Genomic DNA, 22,575 nt, shown 5'->3' with positions numbered 1-22,575 from the left:
CATGTAAAAATCTCTTCTAGAAACCACTCTACTCAATGTCTTACTATGGCTTGTTTTTTGCAAGTGGGATTCCAAAACCTTACTGCAGGTTTGTAGTAGCAACAGTTCATAGTAGTGATGCTGGGTCATACCTTTAAATAGTAATAACTGTTGATGAACAACCCCTCTGTAAGGTCATAAAAAAGCATCAGTGAGTAATTATTTGCTGGCTTGTAAAAGATTTGATCTTTTCCTAATTCTCTTAAATACTATGAGTCTTTAAATGTACTGCCAGGAGTAATACTGTTGGTATGTTGGCTGTGACTGTGAAAACAGATTCAGGGAATGTACAGAATGTTATTTGAAATGTACTAAACCCCCTGTTCAAGGTTGATACCTCTCCAGTTACAGAATATATCAATAAAGGAAAAACGTCAGGGCTAGAAGGAAGAAATACTCACAGAACTGTCAATGCCAAGAGTAAGGAGCATGATGAAGAATACCACAGCCCAAAATGTAGATCCTGAAAGAGTTGAAATTGCCTCTGGATACAGAATGAAAACTAAACCAGCTCCTGAAATAGAAAAGAAAAAGAAAAAAAAAGTATTACTAAATGATGTTTCTTAGCTTCACAAAATGTTCATTTTAATAAGATTAATTATGACTAAGTTGACCTTTACATCAGTCCACATCACACTCTTGAGTAGCTGTTAAAAAAAAATTTGCATTATACCAAAAATATATTCAAAATACTTTAATAAGGTACTCATGACAGTTTTGTCTTAGAAAAACCCCACTATTCCATTCTTTCCTATTTCTAATAATATTTTATGGGATTTGCAACCACACTAGCTACTTTTCAACTATGTAGTAGAGAAGGAGCCATGTGGATGTAAACTCCACTGTTGGCAGGAGAACTCTTGGATGTGGTGAGAGATACAGGAACTGAAATCATGGGTGACCTGTTACCAGTGAAAGGACTCTACAGCTAAGCTTACCAGAACCCTCCAAAACAGTAGACAGCAGTATATGGCAGTCAACAGCAATACTTTTGCAAGATACTATGCAGTGGTAAATGACTGTTGCACAGGGTAAACTTGTGAGGGGCAAGATGTTCGGGAACCTCGATTCAACAGAGGTGGGATGAATCAATACCATTTAGAGTTCACATTTCAGCAAGGCATTTACACACTGAGTTTTAGTTCCAAGTAAGTTAATTCCGGTCACTTCCATGAGATTTTCACACACTTGTTTGAAACAAATATAAACACATTTGCAAATAAATGGTGTACAAAAATGGATAAAACTAGTACAAAATAAACTTCCTACCTTCAGTGGCTACATCCTCAATTTTAACTTTATGTTCATGAGCCATGTAGCCCAATATGGAGAAAATTGCAAATCCTGAGATGAAGCTTGTGACACAGTTAATGGTGCTAGTCAGCAAAGCATCCCTAGTGATGGAGAGAAGAACAGCCCAGTGAAAAAAACCCACACTTTAAGAACTAGATGGGGATTGTCTTATAGCGATAGGAAGATTCTTGTGAAAATGCTAATTATGCAATTATCCTGATGATCAAAAGCTCATATCAGCATACTATGCTAGGAAATGACCTACTTCTGTGTACTATTTTGATTTAAAACTGAGTTCTGTTCAAAAAAACCAACAAAGCTATGTTAAATGTTAAGATACTAAAGAGTAATGTCATCATCCTAGCTGGTAGCCATAACATAGCAAGAGAGTGGCCTGAAGTGAAAGAGCCTTACTGTTCATCAATTCATATAAGCAGATATTGAGGAGTATTTTCAGTTAACTCCAGGAGTGCATTTTTAGCAAACTGTGCTGCCATTTAGATGGCACTGGATAACCATCCTTAATCTATAATGAGGTCCCTTCATCTAGGAAGTTAGTGAGGCTTTTTCTGAAAAAGATACATCTCTTGTTTATCACACTGTTACAATAGTGAATTTGGTTTAAAGGTTAAATATTATCCAGTATGCATCACATAGTAATGATTGTACGAAGCTGTGGTTCTAATCAATCTGCCATGGTATTATGAGTTTTCCTGGGTATTAATAATCCCTATTACCAAACCTAGCTTGAAGATAAGTAGACCATACATCTTTGGATATCTGCCTAATCTGCACAGTGTCTTTTTTGCTGCATATGACCTTTAGAATAGAGGACAGGGCTCTATGAACATCAGTAATGCTAAACAGTGCTTTAATAAGCAGAAAGTAAATATGATTTCCTTTTATCAGTTACACTACCCAAAAACATAGGTGCCATACACCAAACTTTATCCTCTCCCTTTTATCACTTTATTTTGATAACACTGAAGAATTTATGTCCTGCAATTCTTAAAGTGCTTTCCTGGAGGAAAGCTGCAGGATCAAGAGAGACCAGATTGGACCCATAAACTCAAATTCTTTTCACTTATTAAAGAAGAAAATTGCTAGTTATTTGTCACTGATAAGATGGCAACAGTATTTCTTGTTTCCCACAATTCAAAAACATTCTTATGCAAGTGAATAATGCTTCTTTTTGCTTAGTCAATAACTGGATTATGTGATGCTTATCTCCTTATAAACTGAGCTGAGATAGCTCTCAGTATTTTGCATGTAAAACTAGATCATGATTTAAGTACAGATTTTCATATTTTCTGGCCCTGATTTTCAGTATTGTTACCCTATCTTACATTACTGACACTATTCCTCTCAAGGAAGGTGTATTGAAGCATAGATGGGACAGTATAGTGCTGATTTATGGCCTTCATTTGGAAACAGTATTATTTTCAATTTGTACTGTTTCAAGAAAGCCTTTTGAACAAAATAAGTCAGCACATTATGGAGTTATTTGACCAAAAGAAGGATATTTGTAAGTGTTGTAAATGCTACTGAATTGAAGCTTGTTTTTATGGTTAGAACAAAACCACAGTATTTAATGAAACTATAGATTACTCTTACAGGGAAGGCAAAGCTTTTGAAGAAACATTGGACAAATATAGTAAGCTAAGAACTAAATAATATGATTTCACATATAATCTGTGGTGTTTTCTTAGTTTCAAGTGGATTTTTTTCCATTTCAGAGCAAATTAGAATGCAGAAGAGAAACGGTTCTATAGGGAGCTGCTATGGGATTAATGCAAAATTATTTGCAGAAGACAATAAAAGTTATTTTGGAAGATTGCTGTGGTTAGCATTCTAACTGAAGGGTTCTCAAACCTGGTAATACTACCTACTGCAGATAATCAGCTGGCAACCTATAGTTTCTCTGGATTAAGTACAAAGCTCTCTGAAGTCAGTGGAAGTATTCCATGATTTTGGTTTTCAATCTGGTTTAGGGAGTTCAAATCTGTATATTTTCTTGTACCTTTTTACTTTAAATTTTTTTTTGCTATCCTTCAGTTCACAATGTATTTATAATACATGTACTTTCTGCATTTATATTTCATGGGAAAATTTAAAGCGATGCTTGTTTTCATTCCAAAATGGAATGTTAACAAAAATTCTAAATATTGGAAGTTCTCAGAAGGTGCAGAGCAGTTCTGGTTGAATTTCCATGGCGGTGATTCAGCAAGACACTTACAAACTGACTTGATTTAAAGTGCATTCCTAAATTGGAGCTTAACATAAAATATCAGAAATATAATCCCAAAGCACAGAAACACTTCTGGAAACTGGAATCCTTCTGCTTTTGGCTCCTGGACCAATAAGATTTCATCCTGTGTTCACTGTTGCACTTAATGGTACTTTTGAAAGGCAAACACAAGCACAGTTTACACAGCTGTTTAAAGTCCAAACCTAATCCCATTCTGGTTTGCTGTACAGCAGATATCTTGGCAGGTTCCTGTTACTAAAATTTCAGTAAGGAAGACGGTGTTTCAAGATTTGGGTTGGTTGCTATGTCTACACAAGACTGACCATCATTAATAAATGACTAAAGATAAAAAGATAGCTTAATACTTATTCCAGCTGCAGTTAGAGTAAAATAGTATCATTCTGAAGCAGTATGAAAGAATAGGCTGTCTTACCTGTAACAGTTGTTGTCAAACTTATTGTAACTGGCAAATGCAATTAAAACACCAAACCCGGCTCCTAAGGAGTAAAATATCTGAGTAGCTGCATCAATCCATACCTGCATAATGACACCAACATTGTCAGTGTCAGTTCAGTCTGAAAGATACATCAGGGAAATGCAAGAAGTGTACAAGACATCTGGCTTTTGAAAAATGATCAGCATTCATGCTTATGGGAGTGTAACTGCTTCTCAGCCCCCATGAGATGTCACATGGAGCACAGTTGTGATCTGGAATGGCTTAACCCGAAATAGTAAGGGCCAATGCAGCGGGCAAGTTCTCAGTGCATGCACACTGCTACTATGGTGGGGTGTACCAGTTGGATCTGTACTTCTCAGCTTTTACTGAGTACTGAAATGTTTACATGATTTTTCTCCCGGTGACAGAAATACACTTCCAATAGTTCTTGTTCCAATTTATTTTGGAATGTACAACCAGAAAACTAAAAATAGTTAATGGGTCAAGAGTTACAGGACATTTTCTTTCCCATAAGAGAGCTTTCTTTATGGGACTGTTAGTACACTTTATATGATGCTTTCTTGTTTCAGAAGCTGAAGCATGACTGACTTGCTGTGAACAGAACCATGCAGGTTATCTGTCACCTTTCCCGCTTAGTTGGAGAAGGAGTTATTGCTGATAGTTATGAATTTTCAGTTTAGATGCCGCTTGGTCATTCTCAGAATTGTCCGCTAGGGAAAACATGTTTTTAATGCTAAAGCATTTTCTAAAGTGACCCTCCAGCCCAACATCCAACCAAGATGTGCAGACAGCAGTCAGGAGCAACAGTGCTGGTCTCCTGAATCAGAAGCCTGAAAATAGCCTACCCTGGTTAATGAGGGTTTCACTTACTCAGTTGTTACGCAGAGATATTTAAACAAGCATCTTCAACAAGGGTAATGAAGCCAATGGAGTGAATAATACTCAACATTTCTCAAAATGAGTTCTTCAGTTTTTGATTAAGTCTGCCAAGTGCTCAAGACTATGAAAAGCACTGGATTTCATCTCCATCCATCTCTACAAAATCAGATCCAATGTATCTACTCAGCAGCGGCTTTCTAACAGATCTAAGCAACATTTGCATTGGGATTTTAATGCTAAGCTTTCACATTTGGCCCAATGGAAAGAGAGCGAGTGCCTTATCCCATCCTAACATGATATGAAAGCACTTATGCTAGTGGTCTATTTTTTTTCTCAACATAGATGATAGATGCTTTTAACTACTGCCTTTTGAAGGCTGAGAACCATTTATTGAACTCTAGATTTGTAGAGAAACTTAACTTTATGAACTGTTGAGAGTTAATTACTTGAAAGTTAATATGTAGAACAATCTATGATGTGTTTATTGCAAACCGGTGGATAGGGAGATATGATTTCTCTCAAACTGCAGTTCATACAGGGCTTTTAGGTATCATGGATTTCTTTTACTAAATAGCAAAACAATCCTGTAAAATTAATTCCTTGCTCATTCCTTTCATATACCCAGTTACATCTGAATGTTCTATCTCCACACAAAGGTTGAGATCAAATAGTTGTACTCTCTGAAGAGCGTTTATGTAGATAGGAGTGCAGAAGGGGGGATGCAAAGCCTCCTATAATTTTTCTTGTTTTTTTAAAACTTCCCATAACTTGTGTTGTTAATGAATTCCTGAAATTTTTTAAAATAAATTTTGCTTAAACTATAACTAGATCTGCATGCTGCCACCATAAGGCACTTGTTTTTAGTGGCTCTCTAGCTCTTTTGTGTCTTGCTGGTGGAGTTGTACTCATTATACTTCCCCTTGCTCAAGGGTGCTTGAATAGTAAGAATGTGCTTAAGTCCTGTTGATTCACATAAGCGGTTATCACCTGCTGCCTACCAAAGGAGTTATGTATATGCTTACCTATCTGTTGAGTACGAGTCTTGGCTCATAGTAGCTGATTAGGAAACAAATTGAGAAGATCAAGGTGAAGGGAAAACAGAGCAGAAACCAGAAATTACTTTAGAACTAAGATTAAATGCAAAACATTCCCTTTGTTACAACAAAGCAGAATGTGAAACAGACAGTGGGGCTGATTCTTCTTCAGTTTACACTTGTGTTCTCTGTTTACTTCAGCTGGATGGCTTCTGATTGATGCATAGTCTAATATATTTTATGGTAGGATATTGTTTTTATATGCATTAAAAACGAAAAAATAGAAACATTTTACAGAAGGCAGTCATCAATCTTTCTAGCTTTCTTCATAGTTGTTTATGCCATTATAACTTCTGTGCATATTCTTTCTTGTGTATGTGGATTTAAAGAATCACTGTGCTGTGTGGAGAGGAAATATTGTGTGCACCCCCAGATGTTATATAATCTTCAGGAAACTTGTTAAGGTCTATGAAAGAGTGAGTGTCTTCCTCATGTCTGATTTAACTCTGTATTTAAAGCTGATTCCTTTAGCAGAACAGAAGTGTAGCTGCTGTTTTACACAGATGTTTAATGTATCCATTTGTGTAGTGGAGATGAGTATTGTGGCTTTGTAGCTCCTGGACTTTCACCAAGGAGCGTAGCTGGGCATTGGTCTAGTTAAGAGGTCTTCAGGTGAATATCTTTCTGTCCTTTTTATAGACACACATTTTGTGGGTTCAATATCCCTGAAAATTGAGGTGTCTTAGGGCTTGCTCAGTGCTGTGCAATATGCGGCCCTATAAAATGAGGCAGACCTTGACATTGATCAGGATGCTGTAAGGTCTTTTAGAACAGCAGAGGCAGAGCCCTCTGTAGGTCATTACTGTTTGTGACTCACGATGTTTCTTTGTTAGGTTCATCATTTGGGAGAAAAAAAATCATAAATCAGGAAGATTCAGGGACGCATTGACATAGAACTGAAGCAGGAGTCTATTCTTTGGAGCCTGAGGACAGACTAAACACACAAGCCTATTGCAGCAGCAGGTACCCCAGTCTCTGAGCAGGAGAAAGGCTGACTTGACAAAGTAGTTCGTGAAACTTCTCCTTATAACTGATCTTTAGTCTTTTATTATTCTAGAGCAACTTTTTTTGTTGTTGTTGTCTGAAAAATTTAGTCTTGGAAAACAAATAACTTTAGGGTCATCCAAATAGCAGCTGCAGAAATATTAAGCCACGAAACAGCAGTGCACAGAATATCCTTCCAAAAGCAGAAGGCAGATATGATTATGGACGCCTAGATTCTGAGCTGATGCAAGCTGGCACAGCTCCATAGACAGCTAGTTGAACTTGTTAAGGTTTTTGCCAAACAGCACTTAAAATGTATAAGAAAAATTTAAGCACCTCCTTTGTTAATCCTTGCATCTTTGTATTTATGTGTATGCATAAATGTGAACTACTGAGGTGGCTACTGCCTTGTTGACAAAGGTGGATGGAAGTCCCATATTTGAAGTTTGGTTTGACTATTACAAATAGAGTGAGAAGGGGTCTGGGTTCTGGTGATAACTTCTGTTGTTGAAGAAATGCCCGTTTCCAAATTTAGTATTACAAAACCAATGAAGGATTGTTTTGCTAAGAGTATATAAAATAGGTCTGTATTCTCACACTCAAGGTCTTTTTAATTATTCAGGAAAAAACAAGATATAGGAAATGTACAATGCAACTATGTATAGACTGCAGACATCTCTGAAAGCTGCAAATTTTCAAGACAGTTAATTTCCTTCTAGTTGTCCTCACTTTTCAGTTTTGTAACTATTTGAATGGCCTTGTGACCCATCCACAGAGATACTGGTGTTTTATAAATGATTTGTGATACTTTTAGAACAGCACAGTGGTAAGATCTCTCTGTAGTCACCAGATCATTGTTCTTCATAGGTCTGAAATGCTGGTAATTTCATGAGTTAGTGACTATACTCACAGATCTTGCTTTACAAGGGATGAAATAATTCTTAGTTCTAAGGTACTCCACAAATTGAGTTGGTTTGGATATATTTAATGACAATGTCTTGCAATGTTGTTAAATGATACAGTGAAATGTACATTACTTTTGATAGTAAGATAAGAACACCATACTATTGAAAATCTCATTTTTATGAAGGACCATTATTTGATTAGGTGAGTTAGTCCTGAATTAGCAGGTTTAGCAAGGTTTTCATAGGCCAGCATTTTTGTTTACTAGGTTAATATTTAACCTAGTAATTAATCAAAATCACAAAGAAAAATTTTCTTCTTGGGGAAATTCTTAGCCTTTTGAGAACTAAATTTTTGCATGACTCAATTTTCATGTATAAAGCATACTGCAGTTTACAGGGTACACAGACAAAGCATGAACTTTAAGGGACTGCCACACCTGAAAACTGCCCTTGCACAGTTTTTTTGTGATCAGAACAGCTTGGGTTCAGGCTGAGATAGTCCTGTTATGGAGAGTGTTGGAAAGTTAGACTATCAGGGACAGTGGACTACTGCTTATGCAAAAGCAGAAGTGTGGCTATATAATTTCAGAAATTACCTCTAATATTTTCAGTTTTAGTAACAGGGGAAACAGGTTTAATAATAACAAGGGAATGAGAGCAGAAGAGTGTACTTACCGTGGCTTCCTTTAATCTTCTGAAATCTATGTGAAGGTATGCATTTATTCCATTGTATGCACCTGGCAGGGTTATTCCATGTATTAACAAGACAAATAATACAACATAAGGCAAAGTGGCTGTTATCCAAACAACCTGCAGACAACAGAGATCCCAAAGGTTAATCAACTGTTACAGAAGATTTAAGAACGTGTGAAAAATACAGCTGGCACTTTCTTGGTTTTGTCCATTCAATTCAATGGAGAAGCTGTTTATAGGACGTCTTGGGGAAAATGCTGTTATGTATCATAAGTCTTTACGTGTGCATGTTTACAGGTACCAGTAGGAGACAGTTTTGACAAACAGAAGACTTGGAGTGCTTATATATTACCTGTGTGTGTTAGACTGCTGATTAGCTCTTCAGCTATATATTCATTTATGTAACAAGTGCAGTCATTGCCTCCTGTTAGGTGATACATTCATGAAAATGTACAAAAAACTCTTAAGATGTAGCCAACCCTAGAATTTCCATTCAGGTGTTTTCTGAGGGATGTCAAAGAGTAATTTCAAATTACTTTTGCCAGATATTTCTCTTGTCATGGCATTTTATATAATAAAACCAAAGCATCTTAAACCATTGAAACATTAGTACATTTCGCTAAGAATAGGAGGCACATTTAAGACAATTTAAAGTCTTTCAAAATATTTTCTGGATGAGACCACTAATGCTGAATTGAAAATAATATGCTAATAAAATTTCCAGTTGCAACATTACACAAGCAAAACTTGTAAATAAAATAAAGGCTGAATCGGGATTGTGTATTTCCACTGTACATATATGAAGGCCTCTCACATGGTTTGGTCCCTGAGGATCCCTCAGAAGCAGTGATTTAGTCTCTTGTTTCTAAAATTAGGAGACTTCTTAAAGGAGACAGAGAACATAGTTGAGATAGAAGGACAATATTAGCTCTACCTTTCCTGAAGTCTTCACGCCTTTCCACAGACTAAAGAAAAGAATGATTACCACGACCAAGAGGCAGAGGGAAAGTTGCCAGCGAGGCAAGCCAAGGTCATGGATTCCACGGCTTTCGTGCAGGTGCAGAACTCCTCGCCTACATACCAGATACACAGAAACAAAGCGAAGTCACTGAGGGAAAAAGGGTTTTACATATCTCATCCTGTGGGCAGCAGAAATGGATGCTGCCCTGCGGTAGTAGTTGCCCTACTGACATCACTAGCAGTTAGTGAAATCTGTTTTGTGAAGCCATGTATTGTGCTTCTTCCTTCAATGCCTTTGTGGTCTATGTCTGTTTAGCACCATAGTGCCATAATGATAGCACTCTCTCCTTCACTGGAAATGTTTGGGGATTTTGGAAGTGTCATTCATTGATTCTTGCTTGAACACTGAACAGGTTCCCAGAGAGGATGCAGAATCTCTGTCCTTGGAAATTTTAAAACTTAGCCAGTAAAGGCCTTGAGCAGACTGATTTACTTTTGAAGTTAGCCTTGCTTTTGGGTAAGGAGTTGTATTAGATGGCCTTCAGAGACCTCTTCCAACCTAAATTATTTTGTGATTCTAGATAAGCAAACAGCTGGCTTTCTGTAACTTGAGCAGCTCCAGTTACTCTCAATTTCTTTTTGAATAGGCTATTGTGAGGCTGCAAAAAAGTGGTTGGATAGGAAAAGCAACAGTTGGTAAATTTAAACTGGACATAGTGCTCTCTGTTGTCCACTGAGACAGTAGAGTGATAGCAGAGGAAATTCTGTTGCTTACTAGAGCAGGCTAATTCTTTTGAGATCTACACAGTGAAATGGACTGAAGTGTAGGAAAGAGTGTTTGTCCTCATGACTGGTGATATCTACAAGTAGAGCTGTCAAAACACATTGTGTGCAACAGGCACAGGGATATGGGAGAGATGTTATAGTGGATCTCCGTCCCTTTAACTCAGTTCTGTGCTATTGAAGTGTCTCTTGCTGCTTTTACAAATCTAAAAAATGCAGAAATATTTTCCTTTACTGAAAGCTGCATTTGCAAAGAGGAATGGCATTGCGGCTGGAACCCTGCACTAGAGGTGAATTACAGAGCTAACTCCTGGTTCTGATACGAATCTACAGAATGCTGGCTCAGGGATTCAATTTCTTAGTGTTTCAGTCCCCATCCAGGTAAAATGGTCACGACCTTCCTTGTCTCCTTCCCTTTCTCTATCACCTTTTATTTGCAGTGCACTGCTTGGGTGAAATAGAAAGTTGATCTCTGTTGGCTTCTCTTAGCACCATAATAGTACAAACAAATCAAATCAAAAAAGCCCTTTTCACTGGAAGACCCTGACATGTTTTATGAAGATAACTGCATTTTAGAGAAACTGAAGTACTGAGTGATTTGCCCTGCATGACTGCAGACATGTAGAGACTAAAGCCTGAGGAGTCTAATTCCAGCCCCATTGGCTGTGCCCGTACAATCTCTTACTAGATAGATGGTGCTTCAGAATTAACTTAAGCACTTGTCTTACCAGGTCAGAGATGAGTGACATAGTTGAGTAAGTTCCAAGATAGGGCAAACCTGTGTCAACTTAAATGGGGAAAACTGAAAAATATATCTGTGTTACTTAAACTGTAGAAACATGCTGGGAAAATTAAGGCCCATTAGAACGATCTATCTAGTAATATGAAAGAGTTGCACACAATTCCCTTTTGATCCCTAAAGCATCAAGATATGGTCAGCTAAGAATTGTAATAGTTCTGCTTCTCTAGTTTCTCAGATTTAATAAGAAATGCTGTATTTTTGAACTGTTTCTATGATTAATCCCAGGTTGGATAAAAGATACTTGTAGAAAGCATCCTCCTAAATCAAGCAGCTGATTTAGGAGGATGCTTTCTACAAGTATCTTTTATCCAACCTGGGATTATTGTAAGGCTAATAACAAGCAAGGCATTAAAAGGGTAGTGACCATGTGTTTCTGGCATATATTCAAGAATGTTCCTATTTAGAAAGTATGAGGTGAGTTTAATTCCTATTATACAACAATGTAACTATATAATAATACAGCTGTTACCTATGGAAAAAGTAAAATATAGAGGCAGACTTCTTGATATCTCATCTAAAAACCCATTATCTTTAAAGGTAAATAGGTAGGTCTCATTCAACTTTTGCTTTGAGCGTCAATGAAAGCTACTTGTATTTCTGCTAATAAAGCATAATTTGCCAGAGGATCCACAGGTATAAGTGAATCCTGGGCAGGAATGCCTGATTCCATTCTAAACTTATCAGCTTGGGCAGTGATAAGTATAGCCAGGAAAAGTTTCACAGGTTTCTGATGAGAACATTTGTCCAGGATCTTGGGAGGGTTTTGGCAATCTGTGCTATCGCAGTTACACTGCTATCACTGTCATAGCTGGATATTGTAAAGAAAGTCCTTTGGATTATGATATGTAGATGTCTACTCAGAAAAACTGAATCTGAACTTGCATTCTTTGTTGCCCATTTAACTTTTTATTCTTCTTGCCCAAATATTTTTCTAGATTTGCAAAGAAGCCTGCTTCCTTGTGTGTTTGCTTTCCAAGAAGCAGCTAGCAATGTGTCTTACTGTTTGGAACACTTGCCAGAACTGCCATTTCAAATGCAAGATTCCCAGGATTTTCAGGAGAATCTCCATTCCAAGAGTTCTGCTCCCTTAATCAGGGTAAGGGATCATACAACAGGAAGAGAAAAATACTTCTGTAACCCGTCAAAACAGCTGTGTAACTGGGCAGCTAAGCAAGGAAATCTTCAGAGACAGCTGCTGTTTCTGAGCTGTAATTCTAGCAGGTTTTGTTTCCTTTTCCTTTTTTCTTTTTTTGTTTTTCTTTGTGACCTCTGAAGAGAAGTCATAGAAGCTTTCTGATAGGTGCCCTTTTTGAGGGTTGCTGGGAAGTAGTTCATGAATGTTTACCTACTAGAAGCTACATTTCTGTTCAGGTGGCACCATAAAGTATAGAAGATCTAGTGCTAGACTGCAATTTAGGTTGAGATGTGCTGACATGTGAAGAGATGGAGGAGAGAAGCAGTGGCCAAAGTATTAGGTAGACTAAACCTTCTTGGTTTGAAGGATATAGCTCTGTAATGTTCTTTGAAAAACAGTCATTTTTTGGAGAAGGGCAAATTTGAAAAGAACTTTGCATTCATCATGTTCATCCAAGTTAGTATACATCAGTGATGCTGTAGAAAATCCAGTTAGCTCAATTATGCCACAATTATTTCACATCAAGTAATACTTACTTCATGAACAGCTGAGGCTGTTTTTAGCCTGTCTGTGTTAAGGCAGGTTGAGTGGTAAATCCCTGACTGGCTCCTTTAGATTATACTTGGTCACTTCCTTTATACTGCAAGATTCCCCATTCAGGAAGCTCTGAGATCAAAACACCTGAATTTTCAGCCTTTTGATATTACAGCAGAATGATGCAACGTGGCCAATGTCCATTCCTGAATTGAGGTTGCTTTCACTAGCTGCAGGATTGTCCCACTTCCCAATGCTATAAAGACATATGCAAGTCAGACAAAGTGGCATAAACTGATCTGTCTTAAATCCCTAAGCCAAGGAACCAGAGGAGGTACAGCACCAACTAGTATCAGCCTCTGTTGTCTGTCAACTTCTTTAAATTATGTCCAAAGCTACTGAGAATGTCTTAATTAAAAGCTTCTGAAAGTGATTCTTGTTTCCTAAGTACAGAGATATTTGTCCAATTCTGCTAACAGAATAAACTCTCATAATTTAGAACTCTGAGTCAAAGAGAAAGGAAAAATCAGGGGTAGTGAGGCAACTAGAATTAGTATTTTGCTTGCAGATTGTTGTTATTGAGAAAAGAATGAAAGTAGATGAGAAATACATGCAAAAAGGATAAGAAAATGTTATGGGGGAAGATTGAGAATAAACATTAACAGATGGAGCTGACAAAGTAGAGCAGGGACCTATTATGCTCAGCAAAGTATACAAGAGGAGCTAATAGTTTAAGTTTTCTGATATTCTTGTCAGAGCTTTAGCAGTATTTAGTTAGTACAGCACCAAGAATCAAAGAACATGCACTAGAGATAAGAAATTAACTTTTTTTAATCAGGGATTTGTGCAAAGGAACCTGATTTATGCTAAGACTGCTTTCCATGTGAGGGAGTGTAAACTACATTTGCAATAACTTTGAGACTGTACACCACTGTAAATATGGGTCCCAAGAGTCTTTCTGCCTGTCTGCAAGAGGAGCAGGAATGTGAAGGGGTTTCAGACTGAAGCTGCATTCAGAGATTCTGGTTTCTCTCTTTGTGAGATTTCTTCTCATTCTCTCCTTCCCTGTGCTCTCTGCTGGGAAGATTCCCGTAGTCACCCTATAACTCTGGAACCAATTCTTGCCTTACTTCCACACTGTGTTCGGCTAAAAGGAAACAGTTCATCTCCGTTGAACTCAGCAAACAGTGATTCATTTGCTAGTACCACTATCTTCTGGTTTGTCTTTGTGCAGCACTTGGGTCCTCTTTAATTTGGTGTCAGGTCACGGAAAGCCAACAGGAAGCCTAGCTGTTTAGTAGTCATACATGAACCCTACTAAAGACAAATTATTGAGGAGGCAAGGGGGCAGCTGCTCAGTGGGACTCAATAAATGAAGGATCCAGTTGTAGTTCTAATAACAGGTAAAGTTGGAACCAATAAGTTCATCTCTGTGTCTTAGTGTTCCCATCTATAAAATAAGGATTATTATGAACCTTTGCTTTGTCTCCACTCTGAGCCATTCAGAATATACTCTTTATGGAAGTGGTGAGTATTTGAGTATAAACAGGGAATCAAACCAATGGAAAAAGAAATGCCAAGGGTCATGATCTGAAAATTGCTCTATATCTTCTTCACTCCAAAACATTTAATCCATATCCAGAAAACGGGAGGTAAGAGTTTTAGGTATAGAATTCTCCTAGACTTTTTTGTCAGACTGGTTCTTTCTAAGGACTTTCTAAGGAGCCTTTTGTATTCTTCATCCCTAGACAGATTTACATGATTGTATTTTGGAAATTTAGAAGGTTTTGTACAAACAGATCAAGTTAAAGGTCTTAGAGTAGGCCTCATTTTTCCAATCCCAAATCAATTATAATTTTATGTTTCAATCCAGATATGATTACACAGCTCTATAGGCTCATTCTTTCTCTTTTTATTAAAGGCAAAAGTTATTTGCCAAAATTTGATGCAATCAATAGAAGGGTGTCATTCCTTTAAATGATTTTCAGATGTGTTGTATCAGATTTGTTCAGATTGCAAAAATGTCATCAACTTGTCAGCAAATTAGTGTGTTAACTAACAAATGTATTTGTTAGTTAACATATTAAGTAATTCTAAAAACTTAATAGTTCTAAAAGTTAGTAGTCACTTTTATGGGATCAAACCCAAATGGTGTGCATAGAGTAACTATCACAAATTGGCTAAGATATAAATAGATATAGTCCTGGTGTCCTGAGCTCTATTCCCTATTCTGGTAGTAAGACGGGTTTTTTTATGATTTAGAACTTAATGCAAGTTTTAGATTCAAGTTGCTAAAAGAACTGTCAGTGTATACAGTGTGCAATCTATAGAAATTAAATTGTATAGTCAATTTAGAAGGCAATTTGAAGCATGATAATTGTGCTCAATTAGAAGGGTCTCCTATATGCATTTCTTGTGTTACATATTTGGGCAACCATAGTTCAGTTGTCATTGCTGCCAGTTTCCATCAGAGCATAAAATATGGTTGGTTCTTTTTCTGTGGAAGGCTAGCTATCCACATTAAGCAGGTGGGGATAGAGTTCTTCTTGCACAGTTTGCCAGGCTCCAGGTATTTTTACTTCAGGTGCAGCACTGCTTAAATTCAGCTGTGTTGTTTCCATGGCAGTTTGTGTCCACAAGGTGTATATCCACAGCTGTGTGGGGCAGACCATGTGGTACAAACCCTGCAGACCTGAGCCGGCTCCATGCAGACTGAACACCAGTGTCTCCTCACTGTAATTCTGGGGCTAGGGGTGCAGTGCAGAGATAGCAGTGTCTCTCCACATGAAGTCAGCGAAATGCAACAGGGTTAGCCTGGCTCAGACTCAGCTCTGCCATATCTACAGCTGCTGTCTGAGCTGCTTGGGTGCGTCTGGGTGCTTTGTAAAGAGCTCTGCGTAAGGCATCACTGTAATGCAGGATAGCCTGGCTCCGGGAGAGTGCTCTTGTACAGCCAAGAACATAGGAGAGTGGTGCTGAGCCATCCGATGTGCAGTGCTACATGTGCACTTACATACCTCTCCCCCACCCTGGAGCACTGGGCACGCGTCAGAGGCATGCCAGGGGCTCTGCAGCAGCCAGGCAGCTTGGGTTCAGCTGGATGTACTCACTCCAGCTCTGTTGGATACTGCATTGTCTTTTGCCAACACCTTTGTTGCCTGGGTTTTTCTGTTTCTCGAGATATTTCAGCTCCCTCTTGTGTTGGACAATGGAGCTGTGTAATGGACTTCAAGCTAGATTTTGGGAATCACTTACAGAAAGATAATTTACCAGTGGCACCTTGGCTGGCATATAATGAATTATTATTTGTACTGAATGAAATGGTATTTCTTTTTGAATCACGATAATCCTGAAATTATATGTGGCCACTAGGACTAAACTCTTCATGCACTGAGAATGTTTTTCTCAACTCACTGAAGTTTTCACCCAGCTTAATTCTCCCATTAACTCGATAATTCTGACCTCCCCTGCTATTTGTGCCACACTTCAACACACTGAGGTCTGCACAGCACTCTGAAAAAAAGAGATTTTCAAAATCTGCTTTTAAACCCATTATATTGAGATCTGCAGATAGGAAACGCTTGAATTTCAGCCCTCTGCAGCTCTAACGAATACTGAACTTCTGAAAAAAGTTTATTGTTTGAGGATACATGGCGAAGCAGTTAGAGCACATGTGCTCCCAACTGCCCCAGTCCTTAGTCAGCAAGTTAAATGTTGCTTCAGTCAGCATTCTCAATGGGCCATGCACTGCCCTAGACAGGGAGGTGGTGAAAGAAGAGCCCCAGCCTCTCCAAAGCAGCTGTTGACCTTTCATGAAGCTTTACTGATTTCAGAAGAGCCACACAGAAAGACACAAAGTTGAAGAAAATCAACCATAGGAATAGGCTCATGCACCACAAATTGAGGACGTTTCAACAAATGAATGCTCACTTTGTGGTTTGACATTTGTTGTAATGCTGGGTCCTTTACACAGTGAGGTTAAGTTTGTAACCTTTTCATGGATTAATGCTTAGATGTGATAGCTTAGGATGGGCAAAACACTCTGCCTATAGGAAGCAACACATAAAACACTAGTGGTGGTATCATGTCAGCAGTGTGTTGTAGAGAACATTTGACAGGAAACAGGTGGATACAAATAAATGGGTGTTTAGTTGTGTGTGACACCATTATTGGCTTTGTCTTGAGCAATATAAGCAGGTGGAGATGTTCCACAGAGAAAGGCTCTGCTTCTGCTTGCCAGGATTTCAAATGCAAGGTAATATAGGGGACCTGCTGCAGCACTGACCTCAGCTGCGGTAATTATTGCTCAGAGCTTGGTACCACCACCAAACTACATAGGACTCTGTATGTAAAGGTAGCAGTTAGAATTCGTCCTACAAGTTAGCACAAAGCAAGCCAGTTGCATGCAGCATAATGTGCAGCTCCTGACATTTGCAATATCTCATATGCCCCCCACCCCCACAAATTTAAGTTGGCAAAGTGGTCATTATTCCAGTTTTCTGGACTTGCTACACAAGGGCGTGTTGTGGTTTAGGAATCATTTCCATAAAGCTGTCCAAAGCCTAAGAACATGTGTACACACTTACGTGGATTGACTTCCACTGTACTTGCATTTGATTTCTTTTCTCTTTGTGTAGGTAAATGGTCAACAAATGCGAAGATGTGAACATATGTGAAAAGTAAATGTCAAAGCTGCACATGTAAATATTTGTGGAATAGCTTTTTTTATTTTATGCACATAAATAATTGTAGCAGAAATTTCTGTGCACTGAGTCAAAAAGAGAAAGATTGAATTACTTAGTTGAGTCCAAAAAAGTCAACACAATCAAAAAGTAAATAAACAATGTGTTCAAAAAGTAAATATACAATGTATAGGGATGCAAATATGTTAGTCTCAGACTATGGATGTGTAAACAATGCACCCAAACTTCCTAAATGTGCCTGTGCAGTTAATATAGAATTGATATCTCAAACAGCTTGCTTATTGCCATAAATTTCTCACATAAAGTATTTAATAATGTACCTAATTCTAAGCCCACTGAAATCAGAGGAGGAGCTCAGTTACATTCTGGGGATTTTCTAGGGGTGAAGGTACAGAACCTAGCTAGAATTATTGATAGTCTTTGTGTGATTTCTATGAAGGTAAACAGATGACTGCTACCCAACTTCAAACCTGTCAGAAACACCTGACAACTTTCCTTACAATTAAGATGCAAAAGATGAGTAAGTCTAGATGTCTAGAGAGGTTCTTAATTTTTCATTGTGTACAAACTCTCTAATTAGTTCACAGGGTACGGATGTTGCATGAAGAAACCTCCTAAAGAAGCTTCAGATGTATTCAGTGGAGGTTTGTTTTCCAGGAGAGTGGTATCATTGAGAACTGCCGATCATGTTTAGCATGAGCTTAGAGTCTTTTCTTACCAGATATGATTAGCAGAATATAGGGCTATCCACTCTCATTAGTTCTTGTCTGATTCAGTTTTTATAAGCATTTATAGGCAGAATTGCTTATGCTCAATTGAAGTGGTGTTTTCTCTCTTTTGGGAGAGGTTGCTTCAGAGTTGTTTTATGGGGATAGGTTCCTGCATCTTCCTTTGAAGCACATAGTGTTGATCACTCCATTTGACACGATACTGTACTATGAGGACATTTTGGTCTGTGGTGGTATTTCTGGTGAAGACTTGTACCCCAAAGAACAAGCCTATCGGTCTATAAAAGTAAACTTTGCTGTGTAGAGTGAGGTTTTTTTCAGAATAGTCTTGGTTCACACACTCCTCATAAATTTATGTTCATAAATATGATAGATGTAGACTGCCGTGACTGAACTTTGTCTTTATTTCTTGTTCTTAGGTAGCTTTTTGCAATTACTCACAGCTGGGCAGACTTGTGAATTCTGTGAGTTTTCTTTACTGAATCTGGCACAAAAATTTCCTGTAAAAATGTGTTTTATTTCTTACACAGAAAGAATGGATTACAGCCCTGAGAAAAAGTACTATCAGAGGAAAATAGCTGTAGCTCAATAAATTTGTTGACAATTTCACTGTTTTGTTTAAAAAATTGCCAGGATTTGTTCCCATAACAGCTCATGATTTTTTACAGGCACAGTACCTCATGAGAAGAATAGTGCTTTTGTTCCTCCAAACTGGTATTTCTTAACTGTCAGCAAATGAAAGCAAGATGGTAACAAACTTTTCCCAGACACAAGAATGGAGAGAACAAATATAAAGTATACCTGTATTCAGATAAAGTATTTAAATAGGAGTGATATGGAGTAGATAGGGGAACTTTTTTTGTAGTGATGCATTTGTGTTCTTCCAAAAAAATGTTTACAATGAATTATATTAATATATGTTGAAAGGATAGAAGGTCCTTTGCATTTTGTGTGTTTAATTCCAAACCGCTGAAGAGGGAAGTAATTGAAGTAATGTGTGTCTCCAAAGAAATGTGGAATTTACATTTTATTCCTAACTGCATTTCTCTTATGACTATTACTAGCAGAAGGGCACCAGTTGTTATCAGATTTTGGAGTGCTTGTTTGCTAAGTTTGCAGTGTACAAATACTTTATAATTGATTTTAACCATCTCTAATGAAGCATTGTAGAGGTCCTATTCCTTCCAGTTGTAAGCAACTGTCCCATTGATGTCAGTGGCACCTTGACCTGAATTAAGCCTGAATGACTGAAACCAGACTTAGTAGAATGAAACACTCTAGAAAGCCTAAGTGTAGAACCACTTCAACCTGAATTATTGCCCAACTCTTAAGGCTTGAAAATAAAAGCCAAATAATGTTTGTCAAAGTCTGCCTGTCACTGCCTTGGCATGGAAATTGCAATTTGAACTGATTTCTTCCAAGTTTGAGGCTTAGAGGTTTCTCCCTGCTTTCCCTCCCTGCCAGATACTGGACAGCTGAAAGATTTGGCCTAGATTCTTAGCAAGTTTCCCCTTCTCTCACTTGATGTAAGTGGTGAGAATCAGCATATTTCTGTTGAACTTAGAGGTGCCTTTCTTGGAGTATTAGATGAACTATCACATCACAGTACTCCCACCTCTTCCTACAGTTTATTCCTGTGCTGGTGGAGATAGAGACAGTCAGCTCTGGCAGCTGCATGGTTTTAGGAAATAACCTACTCTAAATTCATGGTCAGGCCAGCTTTGTGTGAAGGAATCATGTCCCAAAAAGAAGAAGTGTCTGTTTCTCTTAAGGGTAACCACACCAGCTTTCTGCTTGTGGCCTGTTTTGGAAGTACCTCTTTTCAGTCACTCTCCAACTGCAAAACAGATGTTTGGTGTTTCTGGTCTCCCTGCTTCCAGTTCAGCACGCCCACCAGAAGGCAAAAGTTTGTATATGTTATTGATGTAAATATACAACCTAGAGAACCAAGTTCAAGCTGTACCACTTCCCATGTACGCTTGAGGCTGAAGGCTTACGTGCTTGGGCACATTTAGCATCCTTAACAAGTTTCCCATAAGCCACAGTGCATCCCAGTAACACAGAGCAGCAAGTTCTTGTTATGCTAGTTACTGTGGTTGAAAACATGGCCCCAAATACTCCAAATTGTAATGGAACTTATTTTCACTTCCACTGACAAAATCTCTTCCTTTCTATCCTATTTTTACAGTGGGCACCAGTGCTATTGCTGTTTTCAAGTCCTGTTTTAATAATGCTAATTATCATACTTTGTTGTGTTAGTGCAGAGGCTGGGCTTCCACAGGTATCCCACTGAATTTTGAGTGGCATAGTTTGATTTCCCTCTGGTATAAAAGTAGCTGCTCCACTTCCTTGTTTCTCTAGATAACTGATCAAAACTCAAAATCTGAAATCTGTCATAATAAATCTATTGCCCCCAAAGTAATTGTTTCTGTTATTGCTAATATCTTGTACCACTGGATAGCAGTACAATCTTAAGAAAGTAAATATGATCACAGAATTTGGAAACCAGTGTCTTCATCATGCTGTTACTTAAAAACTCTTATTCATCCACAGTAGTACTGAGGAAGGATCAATTAGTTATCCAGTCAATAATTTAGGATTTCTGGCTGTAAGGAATAGACTGACCTGGCACAAACCATTCCATCAGGAACTGTAGTTCTCCTCTGGCAAATATTTGTTGATTAAGAAGTGACTAATGGCTATCTACCAGGAAGAATCAGGTGTGATTCCTACACAAACAGTTGGGTCAAGTTCAGCAGTTGTTCAAGCAGTAGTGCAATATGGTACGAGGACACCCAGTGTTCTCCAGTATTCTTAAAGGAATATTCAGCCTTTACTTGAGGGGTTTGCAGAGGGAACGTAGCCAGTCAAGACCCTTACTTGAACTATTATTTAACATACTCCATCCAGAAATGGTGCATCATTTTGTAAACCCACTATATTGATACAAATTTAATACTGCATCATCACTTCTATTTCCTGACCCTGTTGCACATAATAGGAAACTTTATGATCAGAAGATTCAGCTCTCCCTGTTGTAAAAAGACCATGGGAATGAGTTAGATTATTTGATATAAGAAACACTGTTTTCTGAATTGGGCTGTCTTTGTTAGGTTGGATCTGAATACACTAAAACATTGCACAAGTTTAGGTCCACACCTGAGCTGTACAGCTGGACTTGATGAGCTAATCCAAATACTCGATAAGTGAACATAATGCCCCTTGTGATTCCCTGTTTTTACAGCTGGGGAAGCAGATGTTACAGATTGTGTTACTAGAGTGGTTATTCTAATTTTTGCAATATAATCTAGTTGCTAATAAGTACAGGGCCTAGGGACTTAATTATTGCCCCAAAATTCAGGGATCAAAGCATAATGAAATGTCAAATTCCCTTTTTATTCTTACCTTCTGAGAACTGCACTTTGAATCTTTTACATGGTGAGGGAAGATCCCTAATGTTTCAAGTTTCAGTGTACAGACAGAATCACAAATTGAGCTGTTCCCCAGATCAGTGGAACTAAATCAAAACATTGTGAATAGATTCTACCACAACCTCACCCACTACAAACTCAAAATCATACCCCAAGCATGATGTGGTAACAGAAAATGTGTAGAACCACTTTAAATCACAAAGGAGCAAAGCAAGAATATAGGGATTGCATTTTGCTTTACAAAGGCTTAAGCACAAGAAAATGATAAAGAAAACCTCTTTTCAAATGCTGTTCAGATGGAAGTTCTGTAATAATGCAGTTCTTTGTTTGAAGATACTGAATGTATAACTTGTTATAGTTCACTTCAAAGTGAAGGTTCTTTAACTGGACTACATGTGTATATAGCCTTTTGCTATAAATGATCTGTCTTCACGTTTGAGTTACGAACACATCACATACCGTCTTTGTAAGGGCAGTAGATTTTCTAGGTGTCATTATTTGCCATTGTAGTGAGTTCCTTTGAACTCAATCCCCCCTTATTATTTTCAAAGCACTGAGTTTAGTTTACCCAAACCTGTGCCAACAGTTTGGTAACTGATCTTTCACTGTGCTGTCTTCAGAGGACAAATAGCAGCCACAAATGTTTCAGAGCTAGGAACACAGACCTCGAGATTGCTGCTGTAGCCAGGCATGGTGTAACACACACTAGGTTATTTATAGTAACAGTGGTGTCCCTTTGTTTCTACAGGCCTGGACTTGCTGCTCAGCAGGTGTGTGTCCTGATATCCTTCTATTCCCAACTCAGAAATATGAATTGGTTATTCAGATTAATTCAACGGCTGATTCAATTACCCCGATGCCCATCCTCCTTTCTTTATCCTAATCAAATCCCATTTTCCCCTGGAGG

General features: G+C 38.1%; 1 protein-coding gene across 1 annotated transcript in view; it reads right to left on the bottom strand.

The window, feature by feature from the left end:
* The window catches only part of SLC6A2 (solute carrier family 6 member 2), a 79,175-nt gene that overhangs the window by 29,061 nt on the left and 27,539 nt on the right, over positions 1-22,575 (bottom strand). Inside the window, exons 4-8 of the mRNA XM_069793691.1 lie at positions 9,527-9,665; positions 8,575-8,709; positions 4,014-4,117; positions 1,309-1,433; positions 441-553 (exon numbers count right to left, since the gene is read on the bottom strand). Coding sequence (XP_069649792.1) covers positions 441-553; positions 1,309-1,433; positions 4,014-4,117; positions 8,575-8,709; positions 9,527-9,665 — 616 coding nt within the window. The remainder of the gene's footprint in view (positions 1-440; positions 554-1,308; positions 1,434-4,013; positions 4,118-8,574; positions 8,710-9,526; positions 9,666-22,575) is intronic.

This window comes from Haliaeetus albicilla, chromosome 10 (assembly GCF_947461875.1).
Source record: "Haliaeetus albicilla chromosome 10, bHalAlb1.1, whole genome shotgun sequence".
NCBI lineage: Eukaryota > Metazoa > Chordata > Aves > Accipitriformes > Accipitridae > Haliaeetus > Haliaeetus albicilla.
Note: the sequence above shows the minus strand (reverse complement) of the source record. Positions and strands in the feature narration are given on the sequence as shown.